An 18,461-nucleotide genomic window follows, 5' to 3' on the forward strand; every position below is an offset into this window, starting at 1 on the left:
CTGTTTTTTCTGATAAGATGTCTCACATTTTCCATGATTATTTTTATTTTTATTGTTTTTTAATGTTTCCTGTTATTATTTTGCAGCAACATCATGTGGTCCATTCTAATTTTCAACAAGTCTGGTGCCTGAATAAAGTTTTATACCTCATGTTAAACTTCATTCTAAGTCTTTTCCTTTATAGTTTTTGTTTTTTAACAATTCATTTTTTTTCTAGTGCATTTATTTCATTGTTAAAATCATTTAAAACATTTATTTTTTCTAGGAATTCTAGCTGAACTTGTGTCCAAGCTTTGCCTGTCAATGTTTTTTGAATCTATTAACAACTCTTTACAGTGGGATTTCTCCACTTAACTCCTACTTTGGAATTTGCACTGGGACCAGGCTCTGCATAGTACTGGAGTAAGCTATCTGACCTAATGCTTTTAGTCTTGTTTTCTCTTGAGTCCAACCAAGAATCTCAGGTTGGAGCCATGCAACTTTTTGGTGTGTCTAAAGCTTCCAAACTCCTGACCTATTCTAAGCAATACAACTGTGGGGTTGTTCAGCGAGCTAGCCATTTTACAAGCTGACCTTTCCTTTGGGCTGAGGCACCTGATCCTCAGAATCACTCTTAACATTCAGTTACACTTTCTAATACTCAGGGCTGCGCCTGCCCCAGGCTCAGTCTGTTCCTTGCCCTGAACTACCATTTCCAGACACAAGTCTGCTTAACAATCCATGCCAAGTTCTGGCATATGACTAATCTATTCTTTTTCTTTTAGTATTAGGCCCTATTTTTCACTCTCCAATCTAGAAAGCTCTGCATGGTGATCCCTTGATATAGTTTAATACAAGTCTCACACTTCCTTCAGTGCTTTACAGAGCTTTGTACTATAATAAAATAAACTCACTGTTTATTATGACAAGGTCTTACCAGATGTATATATAAACATGAGGCTAACACTTTAAGCACTCTGTATTTAAGATTTGTAGTTTACTGAATATTCATTCCATTCAACAGTTATTTATTAGTAATATTGTAAAGGCACTAGGGAAAGATACAAAGAAAATTTAGATATAGCTCCAGCCCCTAAAGAATTTATAAAGCCAAGGGTGGGTTTATAATCTCTACTGTATAAAACAGAAAGAGCACAGAATAATATATAAAGTCTAACAACATTCTATGTCACTCCCCTCAAATTATCCTGGATTTTCATATTTATATGTATGTGCTGTCTTCTCTAACACAACTCTTTAAGGGCAGAATTTGTTTTTCCATTTTTGCTTCCTCATTACTTAAGTACTACACAGTAAGTACTTCATAAATACTTTTACTGATGGTACAGCAATTTTTATAGTGCCTTGTCTCCATGTGGACAAAAGTCATACAAATGATTTAATTTTACATCTCCTCCAGTGCCTACGACAGTGCAGTGTATACAGCTGACACTGCTTACTACTGTCTGCATTGATTGTTAATAATTTTTTTTAAGACTCTTCAGTGTCCAGAAAGTAGTAGTATCTTATTTCCCATTTATCAAGTACCAATTTGAAAAAACGGTAATATTTATATAGCTTTCCTGGGCATGTTTATAATTTATTTTACCAATGATATTATACACTACTTACTGGGCAGCTATAAAACACTTGCGGTATTAGCAGTAAAATCAACATCACAAATATAAACAATCCTAATGTAGCTTCAAAAAGCTACATGGAAAGAATGGAAGATATGTCCTCCTGAATACAAAAGTGGTTTGACTCTTACTATCTGTGTGACCCTGACCAAGGCACTTATTCCTGTTTGTCTCAGTTTCTTCTTCTGAAAAGTGAGATGAAGAAGGAAATGGCCATCCATCACTCCAGTGTCTTTACCAAGAAAACCCTCAAATGGGGTCACAAAATGGAACATGACTGAAAAATAATTAAACAATAACAAACACTGCTTTTAACATTTAAGGTGAACAGCAAAAGGATTACCTGATAGCATTCTCCTTTAAGATTGTCTAAGACATCTCCGCATGTTTTACGCATGTATTTCTTACACCCGTCAATCACCATTTGGTCAATGTTTGGAACTTGTTAAGGAGCATGAAAATTCTTCTGTTAATAATCATTAATTGATTTTTAAGCAGTCAAATATTTGAAAGAAATTTTAAGATAAAGTTCTTATAAACCACAAGTTTTAGTATCATGATCCAGATATATTTCAAAAACCTTATTTTTCTTTCCAGAAAAAGATGATTATTTGGGAGGGAAGAAAAAGAAAAGGAAAATTAGCTGTCAAGAGAGACAAAGCTTTTTATTTTGCACCAAGGACATTCAAAAGAACAAAGATTTCTTCCTGTAAATTCCCTATGGGCTCTGGCAGGCCATTACAATGATTACAGGAGACAAAGAGGCATCCTGCCAAAGACTGTTCATGTTTGCTGCCCTTGGGTAGATTATTCTTGACAATATGAGAGACAGGGAGATAGCCTACTTGTTGGTTACAGCAACCAAAAAAAAAAAAAAAGGAAAAGAAATAAAAGGCTAACAGAATTAAGCTAGAATGTTAGGATGTCTTTATTTTTTCAAGCCTAGTTTTTAATGACTGCTACACCTTGCTAAGGGTTCTTAAACTTTTATGTTTCATGGAAACACATCATATGCTTGGCATTCTGGTAAAGCCAAAGGACTCCTCAAATTAATGTTTTTAAATGCATAAAAATATAGTGATTTGCAAAGGAAACAAATTATATTGAAATAATAAAAAAAAATTTTTTAAGTTGGAAAAAGTTAAAAACTCCTGCCTTAGTCAAAAAAGGAAAATGCATTATAGCATAAGGTTAAGAAAAAATAAAGACATTATAATTTGACTCATTTAAAAAGGATATCTCTACCATAGTGACCATCTTTGGTTTCAACTTGACTATTTCATATAATATACCCCCATCTCCACCGCCCAGAATCAGCACTTCTTTGTCAGTATAATCTTCTTTCCCACTGCCCATTATGGCCTGTGTATATGCCAAGTCACTCTCTGCCAAATCTAGGAATCAGAAAATATAAACAGAAAGATGGTTAGGCATTTTGATCTTATCAAAATTCAGTTACAGCTTACCTACACTGAATGTTTTATACAAGTCTTAGAATTTATCATTAAAAGCAAAACTATTTAATCTGCTTTCCTATCATTGTAATCCCTAAGATTTTATTTTCCTTTAACAATAATTATTTCTAAAAATATCAGTTTATTCTGTGAATTGTCCAGAGATTAAAGTTCATCTCTCTGCAGTTTAGCAATGATGATTCAAGTACAATCAGGCCATTGATATGTGGAATTACAACTATATTAGTATTCATAAGCACTTACTTTGTACTAAGGAATGAGAAATAATGTAAATAAGAAAGTAAGACAATCAAAGGCGAAAATAAGACACACAAGAGAGTTCTGCTGCCAAGTGAAATAAGAAGGCCTATGGTTCTTAGTCAATCAGATATAATACACCTCTTTCAAGTCATTTCAATTAATAAAAAAATTCTGCTACTGAGCAATTTTGATAGTACAGGGACTCTGCTATCAGAAGAGTTTCAGATGCAAAACCATTAATTCAGCTCCCTCTTATTTATTCATCATTTCATTTAGTTAAAAGTAAAAACTATTTTTTTTTAAAAAGTCCCTATTTGAAAACATGAAAGCATGATAGAAATGCTAGCTGTTACTCTATTATCATGCTACAAAAGAACAATAAATGAGGACTGACCAGAAAAACAGGAAATATTTTATGAACTGTGAGAATAATAAACAACATCAAGATAAATGAGACAAGACAAAATAGGTCAAAAACCATTACTGACAATGGAACAAACTGACTTCTTGGCAAAAAGATGGTAATATATACATTCTGCATATTGTAGCCAACATTATTGATTGATTTTGCCTACTTTTTTTTTGTTACTCTCTTATAGAGTGTCAATGTACAAAAAAGGCAAATTGTTGAGAGATGAATGTAATAAATCAAATGTAGAAAGTAAATATAGGGGGCAGCAGTAGAGAGAGCACCATCCCTGAAGTCATGAGAACCTGAGTTAAAGATGGCCTCAGACACTTAACACTTCCTAGCTGTGTGGCCCTGGGCAGGTCACTTAACCCCAATTGCCTCAGCAAAAAAAAAAAAAAAAGTAAATGTTGAAATCAAAATGCATTTACACCATATTTTAAAAAATATATGTACACCCTACACCAAAAAAATACACCAAATATGTATACCCTGACATGAAGATTAAAAGGGCTTCCATTCTAAAATACTAAAATACTTTAATTAGATACATGAAAAGTCTTGTTATAATTGTAACATTCTGAAGGCAAATTTGAATACAGTTCTAGGAAGTCCAAAATATGAAGGGACCATTTCAGCCAGTTTTGATTGAGGGGGGAAATTACTTACTGACATCCCCACTGAGGATAAGGATATTTCCAAACTGCTTTGAATGCAGAATTTTAATGTTCTGATACGGTGAATCTTCATCATACACAACTTCATCTATGTCATATTCCACCAGGCGTCCATCAGCCGTAGGCCAATACTTATCAATCTTGCCGCCTCGTACAAGAGCTGGTAATCTGAAGAAATAAATATAATCCTTCAGTTTCTGTTTATAAGTCATGTCTGTTCCATCTTCCCTTTCTACAACCAGGAAATGGTCGAAGGATTCCAAATAGCAAATGGCCACATTTTCTACAGAAGTTTTTAAGAACTAAATCTTGATTAAATTATGAGATAATGACTAGGAGTAAACACACATACACACACACACACACACACACACACACACATCACTCACTCACTCTCTCTCTCTCTCTTTCACACACAATCTCTCTTTCACATAACCACACACATAAAAACTAATTCCCAGAAGAATAGACAGAACTTATTTTTGATACATGACAAAAGCAATGTTTACAAAAAGTAACAGAAACTGCATTTTATGTGGAGCACCTTTCTATAAAAAGCTATCTGCTCAAATGCTTCACTATAGCCCTAAAATTATAGATTTAGGTGGATGACACTGAATCTTCAAAAGATTATATCAATGAAACAAATGCTCTAGTATATTCCATTCAAACTAAAAAGATCTTCAATATGGCTCCAGCAGTCACATGATGATAGATATAGGGCTGGAAGGAATCCCAGGAAGCCATCTAGTCTACTTCTCTCAGTTTACAGTAAAAAATAAATTGAATTCAAAAGAGAATAAAGTAAGCTACCCTGAATTACATGTGATCTGAGGAGCTTATTTAAAAATTCAAGGAAGTTCACATTAGAAATTTGGCCATGACCGCCCATATATACCACATATGTTAAGATGTTTATGGGTTACAATTGGAGCAGTACACATGCCCAAGTAATTTAGACATTAATATAAGTGAAGTTTTATACTTGAGGGATTCAGATATTAAAATGAGTAATAGCTAAAACCTAAAATTCTTAATGCCACAAATACTATTAGAATTAGAAAAACTGGTTGAGTCTAAACTTATGAACTTAAAAGCACCAAGCCTGGAGACAGGAAGACTATAACCTCAAATGTTTACTAACTGTGGGACACTGGGCAAGTATTGTTACTATTGTTGTTGAATCGTGTGGCTTGTCATACCATTCAGGATTTTCTTGATAGATAATGAAATGGTTTGCCATTTGTATCTCATTTTTTAAAATGAGGAAACTGAGGCAAGCAGCATAGTGACTTGCCCAAGGTCACAAAGCTAGTAAATATCTCTGAGATTTGAACTTAGAAAGTTTGAATTAGCCTTCCTGACTCCAGGCCTGTGACTTTATGCACTGCACTGCACAACCTAACTGCCCCCATCTAAGGATGCTACAGAATTTCCATCTCCCTCAGTTTCTTTCTCCCTTTGAAGTCTCTGTGTGGACCAAACTTAAAATCTGTAAAGTGTTTGTCAGAGTGCCTGGTACACTTTAGGCCCTTAATGATTGCTTATTATCCAGGGTCACAAAGTGAATAAGTATATCAGACAAAATTTGAACTCTTCCTGAATGTTGAATAAGTCTGACTTTCCACTGCTCCACCTAGGTGGTAGCATATAACTTTCTGATAATTCATAAGGTGGAAGACGTGGTTCAGTAGTTACTCAGATTTGAACCAAAGATGCTTAGAACTAGTAGTGAACCACTTTTCTTCTGCTCACACTTGGGGGCACTTACATTATGTTAATGCATATTTTCTGTCTTAGTGTCGCTGTGAAATAACAACCCTAGATTAGACTGTTCATAAATGGGATTTTCTATTTTCTATGATCTAATAAAGGGACCCTTTTATTATCTACCCTTGGAAACATCATAAAGTGATCCTGAGCCAGATTTTTACAAAGTCATAGACATTGTAAAATCTATTGTTTCCTATTAGCACCTATTGAGGGACATCAGGACTTGTTTTTGTATTTAAGGATATAAGCTTTTCAAAGAGATCTATACAGACTGATAAGTTAATCCTAAAACTATAAGGGAGAAAAGTGAAAAGTATCTTTTAGCATATATGGAAAATTTTAGAAGAGGAAATAGCCACAAAAAAGGGCTGAAAGTAAAGACAGATTCTATTGGGTTCTGATTTCTTATTTTGATAAAAAGATCTAGAGGCTAGAAAAGTGGTCCGGAAATGAACTCAAGCTGTTAATTGAGCATTTAGTTAATTGGAAATGAGAGTCACTGGAGTAGATATAAAAGTAAGCCAAGTAAAGACATGGTATCCTGGTATTAAGGAGCAGTAACAAATACTTTTACTACTTTTAACTCTCACTTCTTATTTTAAAAATAACAACTTTCAAGCTTTCTCACTGAATAGAAGTTTCAGAGAGAATGTTTAAAAACCTCCCTTCAAAGCGACAAACTGGGAAAACATTTTCACAGTTAAAGGTTCTGATAAAGGCCTCATTTCCAAAATATATAGAGAACTGACTCAAATTTATAAGAAATCAAGCCATTCTCCAATTGATAAATGGTCAAAGGATATGAACAGACAATTTTCAGAGGATGAGATTGAAACTATTACCACTCATATGAAAGAGTGTTCCAAATCATTATTGATCAGAGAAATGCAAATTAAGACAACTCTGAGATACCACTACACACCTGTCAGATTGGCTAAGATGACAGGAAAAAATAATGATGAATGTTGGAGGGGATGCGGGAAAACTGGGACACTAATGCATTGTTGGTGGAGTTGTGAACGAATCCAACCATTCTGGAGAGCAATCTGGAATTATGCCCAAAAAATTATCAAAATGTGCATATCCTTTGATCCAGCAGTGTTTCTATTGGGCTTATATCCCAAAGAAATACTAAAGAAGGGAAAGGGACCTGTATGTGCCAAAATGTTTGTAGCAGCCCTGTTTGTAGTGGCTAGAAACTGGAAAATGAATGGATGCCCATCAATTGGAGAATGGCTGGGTAAATTGTGGTATATGAATGTTATGGAATATTATTGTTCTGTAAGAAATGACCAGCAGGATGAATACAGAGAGGCTTGGAGAGACCTACATGAACTGATGCTAAGTGAAATGAGCAGAACCAGGAGATCATTATACACTTCGACAACGATATTGTATGAGGACATATTTTGATGGAAGTGGATTTCTTTGACAAAGAGACCTGAGTTTCAATTGATAAATGACAGACAAAAGCAGCTACACCCAAAGAAAGAACACTGGGAAACGAATGTGAACTATCTGCATTTTTGTTTCTCTTCCCGGATTATTTATACCTTCTGAATCCAATTCTCCCTATGCAACAAGAGAACTGTTCGGTTCTGCAAACATATATTGTATCTAGGATATACTGCAACATATCCAACATATAAAGGACTGCTTGCCATCTAGGGGAGGGGGTGGAGGGAGGGAGGGGAAAAAAAAAATCGGAACAGAAATGAGTGTAAATATAATGTAATTATTAAATAAAAAAATTAAAAAAAAAAAAAAAAAAAAACCTCCCTTCAAAAGCAAAGTGTATTTCTAAACCATTTTCTCCAAGCACTCCTCTACAACTCCCCAATTTTTTCTATTTTTTTCAAGCTTTATTTTAAAAGACTTGTTAATTCTTATGAACAACTCATATTTCTAACTTGTGTAATTATGATTTAGACTTCTAATTCTGCTTCTTAGCTTCATTATCTTAGAAAAGAATGAGATAGTTTTGACAAATGAACAATGGCTCTGAAGTATTCTTTTTTTTAAATGGCCTGACTTACCAAATAAATCATTTTGTGTAGACACATAATGACTATAGTAATCTAGTATTTGATAAATCCAAAGACCCCAGCTTCTGAGATAAGAACTCAATAAGACAGGAACTTTTGACAAAAATTGCTGGGAAAATTGCAATACTATGCCAGAAACTAGGCACTGACCAACACCTAATCTGTTTATCAAGATAAGGTCGAAATGGAGTCATGATGTAGACATAAAGAGTAATGCTATAAACAAATGAGAAGAACAAAGAATAGTCTACTTCTCAGATCTATAGAGAAGGAAGAAATTTATGGCCAAAAAAGAACTGGAATACATTATGAAATGCTCAGGATAATATTAAGTTAAATGATTATTAAATACAAATTAAAATGGATAGTTTTGTTTATTATATACAAGTTAAAATGGATAGTTTTTATACTAACACAATTAATGCAAGATTATAAAGGGACAGAAAATTGGGTTAAAAAATCAAAGGGTTTTGATAAAAGCTTCATTTCTAAAATACACAGAGAATCTAAAAGAATTCACAATTCAAAACTAAAAGAATAAAAGCCATTCTCCAATTGATAAATATCTCCAAAAGATATGAACAATTTTCAGACAAACTAAAGCCATTCCTAGTCATATGAACAAATGCTCTAAATCACTATTGACTAAAGAAATGCAAAAAGACACCTTTGAGGTACCACTATACACCTCTCAGATTGATTAAGATGACAGGAAAAAGATAATATATTTAAAAGATTAATATAAATATATATAATAAAGATAAATATTAAAGGGATGTGGGAAAACCAAGAGACTAATATATTGTTGGTGGAGTTGTGAGCTGATCCAGCCATTCTGGATAACAACATGGAACTATGGCTAAAGGACTATCAAACTGTGCATATCCTTTGATCCAACAGTGTTTCTACTAGATTTGTACCCTAAAGAGATCATAAAAGAGGGAAAGGGACCCACATGTGCAAAAATGTTTATGGCAGCCCTTTTTGTAATGGCAAGGAACTAGAGTTGATACCCATCAGTTGGAGAATGGCTGAATAAGTTAGGGTATATGAATATTATTGTTCTTTAAGAAATGATCAACAGGATGATTTCAGAAAGGCCTGGAAAGATTCATATGAACTGATGCTAAGTGAAATGAGCAGGACCAGGAGAACATTGTACATGGCAACAAGATTATGTGATGATCAACTGTGATGGACTTGGCTCTTTTCAATATTAAGGCGATTTCAGGCCAATTCTAATTAGGAGTTGTGATTTGCATCAAAAAAGAGAGCTATGGGGACTGAATGGGGAATCATAACATAGTATTTTCACCTTCTTTGTTGTTGTTTGCTTGCTTTTTGTTTTCTTTTTCATCTTTTTTTTTCCTTTTTGATCCGATTTTCTTATGCAGCACAATAAATATGGAAATATGTATAGAAGAATTGTACATGTTTTAACATATTGAATTACTTGCTGTCTAAGGGAGGGAGGAAGGAAAGGAAGAAAAATTCGGAACACAAGGTTTTACAAGGGTGAAAGTTGAAAATTATATATATTTTGAAAATAAAAAGTATTTTTTTTTAAGTTAATTACTTTGGGAAGAGAAAATCTGTTTTTTAATATGTACAAAGTCAGAGAATATCTCTTTATAAATAATTAATGAACAGAAACCCTCGGCTAATTGGAGAATCCATCAATGCCTTAATAGCAGCACTTACAGATTAGAAACGCAATCAAAAAGTTTTAAGAGTTGACTCTAAAAATCTAGATCCTCCGATTAAATATTCAATGCTTTATAACCCCTGGCTTTGAGAAATTAAAAATCAAGTAAACAAACATTTACCAAGCACCTACAATGTTCTAGGAATTCTGTTAAGGTAAAAACTTTTTTTACTGAGATTTCTATTTATTCCAATTAGAATGTAAACTGATTTTTCCCTCTTTTTTTGTATTCTTACAGGCAGTGCCTGCTTTAATAAATATTTAATCAACATAAATTCCTGGTAACATCCAAAAAGAAGGTCAAACCTAAAAACTAAGCTCTAGAACTTGCCTGATGATATAACCAGGACCTCATAGCATCATCTACCATTTCCTGTCTACTTGAGCAATCTGGGTTCCTTTCTACATCTTGGGTAGATCATGTCTGGATATAATACCAAAAAAAGGATAAAACAATATTCAAACAGACTCAAGACTCACCGTTTTAATCTTCCAATACTGCCCTCACAGAGTTCTTTCATTCTTTCTTCTAATTTGTTTAATAGCTACAAAAAAGAAAAAAAGGAACTTATTATACAGGCAGCTTGATATGTTGTCAACTGGCAAACAAGCTATCAAAATAGCCTTTATTTCCAAAGCATGACAACAGACTTATCTGAGCTTATATGAAATCTGAATTAGGACAGATTTCCCACTCCAACCAAAAGGAAAAAAAAAAAATCCAAATATCTAGGCTTGTTGACAGAAATCTAAGTTAAGAATTCAGAAAGGGATTATGACTCTATTCAAAGACTAGAATCCTGAGTCAATTCAGCACCATGCCCAACCCAACCCAGTTCTCTGCCTCTCCTTATTCCTGAAATAGATTAAACTTCAGGTAACTCCAGTCAATGTTTAAGGAGAGGGAAGAAGATTAAAGGGAAAAAATATTCAGATTTTCACCTTTCCTTCTGTGTCCTCAAAAATCAAAGACCAAAAACAACTATTAAAAAAATTTTTTAAAAAGGGGGGTGGAAGAACAATCTGTCTATAAGTCTTAGATCATCACTGGCAGAAAACAACTTTCAGTAAACTACAAATGAATAGAAAATAAATTTTAACATAGGATCTAGCAAATCAAACCAAAAAAAAAAAAGGCAAAAAGTAGATAGCATTTAAGTTATAGTTGGATAAAAAGCAAGTAATACCTACATTGTCAATTTCTTCTCTTTCTTTCAAATCATTGTTGTAACTTTGTACGTCCATCAACACTAATCCATGTGGGTAAATTCTCAGACTGGCGAAACTAAAAGAAAAATTTCAAACTTTAATGTTTATGTATGGCATAAAGTAGAAATGGATTGCAATTTCTGTGAAATGGACTTTTTTGCTTTTTAAAAAATGTGTCAATATCCAAATGCCATCAATTTAAGTGTTCTCTCAGCTAGTCTTTTCCTTAAAGCAGGAAAACTATTTTAAATTTCTCCTAACGGGATGGCTAAGATAGATATGGGGCTCTTCTCTGAGTACTTTTAAGTCTTAAATATGACAAGATTTATCATTTTTGGTATATACAGGAAGACCAATGGGGCAAAAAACACTGAAAATTGTCATGGACAGACAAGACATATTACATTTAAATTTTCAAGGGTTTAACTATCTAAGTAGAACCAAAAGAACTTTGTACACAGCAACAAGATTAAGTGATGATCAACTGTGACATACTTGGCTCTTTTCAACAATGAGGTGATTGATTCAGGCCAATTTCAATACACTTGTGATCTGCCTCCAGAGACAGGACTATGGAGATTGAATGTGGATCACAAAATATTTTTTGTTGTTGTTTAGTTTTTTTCTCATTTTTTTTTTCTTTTTTGATCTGATTTTTCTTATGCAGCATGATAAATGTGGAAATATATTTAGAAGAATTGCACATGATTAACCTATATTGAATTACTTGCTATCTAGGAAAGAGGGGAAGTGAGGAAGAAAAATACTAAACAAGGTTTTTGCAAGGGTGAACAGTGTGTATTTTGCATGTATTTTGAGAAATAAAAAGCTATTATAAAAAAAGTTTAAAAAAAAAAAAGCTTTAATTATCCATTTCAGGTAAGAAAGTTATAAAAGGAAAACTCAGGAATGTGTACTAATAGTTTAGGAGTACTTAAAGATTTGGAGGGCACAATTAAGACCTTTGCATCACAAAGGGGTGGTAACAGGAAAGCAAAAACACAGCCCCTGTGATGTATTTACATGCCTACTTTTCTGACTGGTAAGGCAAATTTACTCCAATTTGTATGTGTCCATAAATATACAAATATAGATACAGACAAATATAAATAATGGGCATACAAGCAGGGACTCTTGATAATATAAATGAAAAGAACAAAGTATAAAAGTGAATACTATATGTAATAACAGCTAATGAGCTTGAGTTTAAGAAATGTATTTCCCCTATACATTCTCTGCCCAGGACAGGAAGATCATAGGCAAAAGATTAGGATCAGTTAAGTGTTGGTTAGTTTTGCTGGAATGATTTTCTTCCCTTCTCCCTTCATTATTAAAAGGGATGACTCACTGGATGGTAGTAGAATATCTTGAATATCTGATATTTGAAATAAAAGGGGAAGAAGATTCTTTTTTACTAATGCTAAATCTTTCTAATCCTTCCTTCAATAAAACTGATTTCAACAGTATGTTTTCTTCATATATCTTCTTCCACTATTCCCACCAATCATTCACTTCCTCCTTTTGTGCATCTTCAATTTCTTCTTCATGACTTAATTACAGAAGTACCAAATTAATTGTTTTGTTTGAAAAATCAGGGAAGGCTTCATGGATCACATATTTGAATTGGATTTGAATGTAAAAACAACTCAAAAAAGGTTAGACATTTTAGTCACAGCCTCAGTAAAGGGAAAAAGAGATAGCAAAGGGTAATGTTCCAAGGATAAAAAGTATGAGTTTAGCTAGAGTGTGTACAAAAGGGAGTGGCATGATATGGTTGGAATGGGAGGCTGGTGCCAGGCTGTGAAAAGCCTTGACTGCCAAGCAAGGGAGACTAAATTTTATTCAAGAAGCAAAAAAAAAATTGTCAGATCATAGATTCGAGAAAAGAAAAAGTCCTTCAAGAAGAAACTGAAATCCAGAGACATTAAATGTCTTGCCCAAAGTCACACAAAACAAGTTTAAGAGGACAAATCCCATTTACTATACCTTGCTATCTCTCAGGAGTTAGAAGAATAATATTATGAGGAAGAAAAACAAAAGAAACAGATCAGATCAATTGAGATGGGGAGAAATCAAAGCCTGCATCAGAGTGTTAATAAAGATACTATAGGAAAAAAAAAATTTTTTTAAACATATCTTTCCTTTTTTTGTGAACCTTGGAGTCTATCTGGCCCTGTCTTAAACACTACAGGGTGTCTTTGCTGATGAAAAAAAAAAAAAAATACATGATATCCTTTCATGTCTTTTGGGAAAAAATACATGTTGTTTAATGTATATTGGACTGCTTGCTGTCTTGGGAAGGAAGAGGAGAAGAAAAATGTGGAACAAAGTTTTGCAAAGGTAAATGGTGAAAACTATATTTACATGTATTTGGAAAAATAATGTTTTTTTTAAAAGAAAAATTTTTGGACATGGCCATTATGCTAATTTGTTTGGCTTAACCATACTTCTGTGTTTCAGTGTTTTTTTCCTGTCAATTTTTAAAGGAAGAGATAAAGTGGTTAACAATGGTGAACTGCTGCCCCAAAAGGAGAGACCACTAAAACTCTTAAATACACAAAAAAAGCACAAACAAGTTATATGTAGATTTATTCTTTTCTCTAAAAATTTTTGATTTCATATAGAATCCTGTGTTCTTCTGTGTTTAAGTCCAAAATATTTTTTAAAAAGATATTTACTTACCTGCCATTTTTGTTAATGTAGGTTGCTAAATATCCATGTTCTTCCCAAGAATGAATTGTTTCTGTCATTGCTTGCTCTTCAAAAACAGACTGTAAACCTTTAAGAATGGCATCTCCATCAGCTGTAAGAAAATAAGGGGCAGGGGAAACAAGGTTAAAGAGAAAACAAAAAAAAAAAGGTCATGATCAACTAAGAAACTTTAATATTTCACTCATAACCTACATTGAAAGAGGGACACTAATACCTGCTAGATAAAGCTATGAATTGAACCAACCAATCTAAAAACTCATTTATGCTGTGACACACATCCTTTTTGCCCCAAAAAACCTACCTATGGGCACATGAAATCAAAGACTGAAAGGAGATCAATTTATATTTTATAACACCTATATATATATATATATATATATATATATATATATATTCAACAGTTTTTAACTAAGCCATTTATTTTTTATTTTATATAAAATAACTTGATGTAAAGAATATAATGAGTTACTTTCAAAATTTTGTAACTTTGAAATTTAGTTTTATTATGGAGTTAAATCCACAGTAAAAACAGTATTTGAAGCAGTTCTTTTGTTGGAGTAAAGAGCTGGAAACAAAGCAGATGCACAATGATTAGAAATAACTAAAACTGTAGCTCACAAATAATGGAAAATTACTAGGCTATAAGAATGAATAAAGAAGCAAGGGAAGAAATGTTTAGTGATTCGAAAGAAAGCACACAGAAGCAGAAAAAACTATATATATCAACAATTACTATTATAATGAAAATGAAAAAACAACAAAGAAAACCTAATTACAATGACCAAGTTAGGTCATTGTTAAGTTGAGTTGAGAATATATATATCTCCTGTCTTTTTCAGGAATGGGGAATTACATACAACAATGCACATACTATCTTACTTTATTGTGACCCTCAGGGCACACAAACCAGTCTAGCTGAAGCACCAGAAGCACTCTGAAATAGGGATAAGATGGCATGCCAGTTAAAAACCACCTTGCCAAACACCACTTTTCCTTAGGACCCAGTAAAGTTAATAGTTTTAAATGCATGAAATACACAAAATCAAAAAGAAAACCAATTACATTGATATAGTTATCAAAATATTTTTTAAAACAAGTTAACAAACTCCAGGTTGAGAACCCTGTTATATAGATGCACAGAAAGAATAAAAAAGGAATTCTTGAAAGTCCACACAAAGTTCGATGAGTATCAGAAGAGCTAGCTCAAGAGATGAAGAAATAATATGGTATAAGACAAAAAAAAACTCTCAAGAATACAATCATTAAATAAAAAAATCAATCAATAAATAAATAAATCTACATAAGGAAAAAAAAAAAAAAGAAATGAGTGCAAGGGATAATGTTGTAAAAAATTACCCTGGCATAGGTTCTATCAATAAAAAGTTATTTTTAAAAAATAAAGAAAGAAAGAAATATTTAATTAAATTAAAAAAAAAAAAAAAAAGAATATAGGATTGGGCAAGTTCAGAGAGCAAACATAAAGCCATTGGACAGCCAAGCAGAAAATAAGAGAAAATGATTTAAAAAGAAATAAATGATCTTTGTATGTAATTTTTGAGCTGCAAAAAAACAAAACAAAACAAAACAAAAAACCTGAAAATAAATAGAGCTAAAGAAGGGATAGACAGTGATGAACCACCTGTTTATGAACGCCAGTGAAAGTAAAGAGAGAAACAGGAAAATGGTTCTTAAAATCTACAAATCTCACTTTTACCCACTGGTGACCACTAAACTTTCATGAGAAACCCTTCTATATTTGCCTTATAAGTACAGAAAGATGTTTATTTCAGTCAAGGGCTACAAAAATTATCTTCCAAGAGAAAAATTAGTAAAAATTTCAAATTTCTTTTGAGTTTCAAAGAGTCCTGACTTGGAATATTTTTAAAGGGAATAGACTGAACTGAATGTACACATATGTGGGGTTGCCATACAAAAGAGAAAAATGATTTTTTTTAGACAAAAACATACACATATTATTATGTTATATATATCTGTATTTTTAAAAAATACTTATCTATATGTTCTGGATAGGATAAATGTCCTTTTCCTAAAAGGGACACATCTGAGTGTCTTTCCAAATGAGACAGAAAGAACCAATTAGGAGGTAAGCTCCTTATAAGAAGAGATTTATTGTATTTTTACAATATGGCACACAGCTTAATAAATGCTTATTATGTGTCACATTGAGTATTTCAGCTCCTAAAGCTTCCCTTTCCTCTGCAAAGTAAGGATGTGTTTATTTGACCCTAAAGTCCTTTCTAACTTTAAATCTAATTCTATTCTAGTTTGAAATTCCTTCCTGGACTTAAGGAACCAATCTACCCACACTGCTTTTACTCTCAAAACTCCAAATCTTTCTAAATCATTCAAGAAGCATTTACTATGACAAAGACAAACAGAATAGTAGTCAATTCCTGTCCCTAAAGCTTAGGCTCAATCCAGTCAGTTTATAGGGAAGGAAACAGGTCCAGAAGTTAAAAGTGACTTTTCTAGGTTCAGAGAAAGTAAAAAGTATTCAAAGTGGAATCTGAACTCAGGCTTTTAACTCTTAGGTCTGGCACAACCTCCAAACACCCCTGTTCTTTACTGAACATTTTGCTCTTTACCCTGCTATCTTGTGTTTTTAATAGTCTTAAGTGTCATCATTTGGGGAATGGTTGAATAAGTTCTAGTACATGAATGTTATGGAATATGGAAACAATCAGCAGGATGATTTTAAAGAGGCCTGGAGAGACTTACATGAACTGATGTTAAATGAAATGAGCAGAACTAGGAGATCATTGTACAAGATGATTATGTGATGATCAACAGTGATGGACTTGACTTTTCAACAATGAGGTGATTCAGATCACTTCCAATGGACTTGTGATGGAGAGGGCCATCTGCACCCAGAAAGAGTACTATGAGGACTGAATGTAGATCACAACACAGCATTTTCACTTTTTTGTGGTTGTTTGCTTGTTTTTTGTTTTCTTCTCATTTTTTTTCCTTTTTGATCTGATTTTTCTTATGCAGTCTGATAATTGTGGAAATTTGTATAGAAGAATTTGTATAGAAGAATTGAATATGTTTATCCTATATTGGATTACTTGCCATTTAAGAGAGGGGGTGGGGAGAAAGGAAGGAGATAAATTTGGGACACAAAGTTTTCAAAACTATCTTTGCATGTGTTTTGAAAATATATTTTTTTGAAATCAACATTCTACAACATACACACCCAAATGACCTGTAATCTGTATCAAAACTAGTCCCTTGGGAAACCTAAACAAGTCTAAAAACGCTTAGCTTAAGATTTTGTTCTAATTCTACTTTGCACTGCTCTGTCCAAATTCTCCTGACTGGCAAATCTTAACTCTACAAAGATAGAATCAACTTTTTTTAAAAAGCACAAAGTCATATAAAACAAAATTTGGTAAGTTGTGAGATCAAGATGGATATATAAGAATAGCTTTTTGAAAAATAAAAAAATGCTCTGAAAATAATTAAAATAATTAAAAATCTATCCTCCCAGTAAGAATGGAACATGCCTGAAAGCTATTCTGTAATGTATAGCCTGTCTTATTATATTTAATAAAGTCAACATTATTTACAATTTTATGATGCTAGAATAGAAGGAAACAATGAGTTGATACAAAGGTATGCTGCAGGTTGTAGTTGCTTTATGTCCTGTGACCAATTACTAGAGAATACAAAGGAAAATGACAGTCCCTATCTTCAAAGATTATTTTATTTTATTTTAGAAATTTTTTTATTTTAGAAATATGCAAATTATTGTGTTATTATGCTATTTATGCTACTATGTGTTTGGTTATCCTTTGTTCTCAAAGAAGATCATGACTGTAGTCTACAAAGCAAACAAAAAAAAAAAAACCAAAAAAACCTATAAAAAGATCATTTCTATATAATGACAAATCTAAGAGACAACAATGGAAAGGGAAATACTATTCAAAAGAGTGACCAAAAGCATAATATATTGAAGGATCATTCTATCAAAGCACAAACTTGTATATATCCAATTACCAAGTGATCCTTAAAGAAATTTAGACCATCTAAAATGGCTGAAGGTAGACACATTAAGTGAAGCAAAAAGATATAGAAAGCTGGCCCTGGAGTCAGGAGGACCTAAATTCAACCTTGCTGCCCCACCCTAACATAAGGTATTCAAAACAAGAATTCTGATGAAATCTAAGGAGGAATCCAAGCCCCCAGGAAGCAAGTCTTAACTTAACCTAAATTAAGACTAAGACACTTATTAGCTGTAGGATCTAGGAAAGAAAGATACTTTCCTAGATAAAGTTTGCCTTAGTTCCTCATCTGTAACATGAGTTGAAGAGGGAAATGCTAAACCATTTCAGGATCTCTGCCAAAATGGCTATGTGACTATAATACTAAAGATCATACCATTAAAAAGTTAGATGATCAGATAAATTTACCTTTTCCCAACCATAGGTAGGAGATTTATTTTTTATCAATAAAGGGATAACCTGGGTACAATCACATATTTTAATTACATGAAACTGAAGAACTTCTCACAAATTAATGCACCTAAGTAAAACCAGAGAAGAAGTAGTCAAATGGGACTAAAATCTTTTGATCA

General features: G+C 32.9%; 1 protein-coding gene across 1 annotated transcript in view; it reads right to left on the reverse strand.

Moving 5' to 3' along the window:
- The window catches only part of SMS (spermine synthase), a 67,285-nt gene that overhangs the window by 22,964 nt on the left and 25,860 nt on the right, over positions 1–18,461 (reverse strand). Inside the window, exons 2-7 of the mRNA XM_051985114.1 lie at positions 13,835–13,955; positions 11,135–11,228; positions 10,424–10,488; positions 4,413–4,588; positions 2,857–3,013; positions 1,963–2,050 (exon numbers count right to left, since the gene is read on the reverse strand). Coding sequence (XP_051841074.1) covers positions 1,963–2,050; positions 2,857–3,013; positions 4,413–4,588; positions 10,424–10,488; positions 11,135–11,228; positions 13,835–13,955 — 701 coding nt within the window. The remainder of the gene's footprint in view (positions 1–1,962; positions 2,051–2,856; positions 3,014–4,412; positions 4,589–10,423; positions 10,489–11,134; positions 11,229–13,834; positions 13,956–18,461) is intronic.

The sequence above is a fragment of the Antechinus flavipes genome, chromosome 3, assembly GCF_016432865.1.
Source record: "Antechinus flavipes isolate AdamAnt ecotype Samford, QLD, Australia chromosome 3, AdamAnt_v2, whole genome shotgun sequence".
In the NCBI taxonomy this organism is placed as follows: domain Eukaryota; kingdom Metazoa; phylum Chordata; class Mammalia; order Dasyuromorphia; family Dasyuridae; genus Antechinus; species Antechinus flavipes.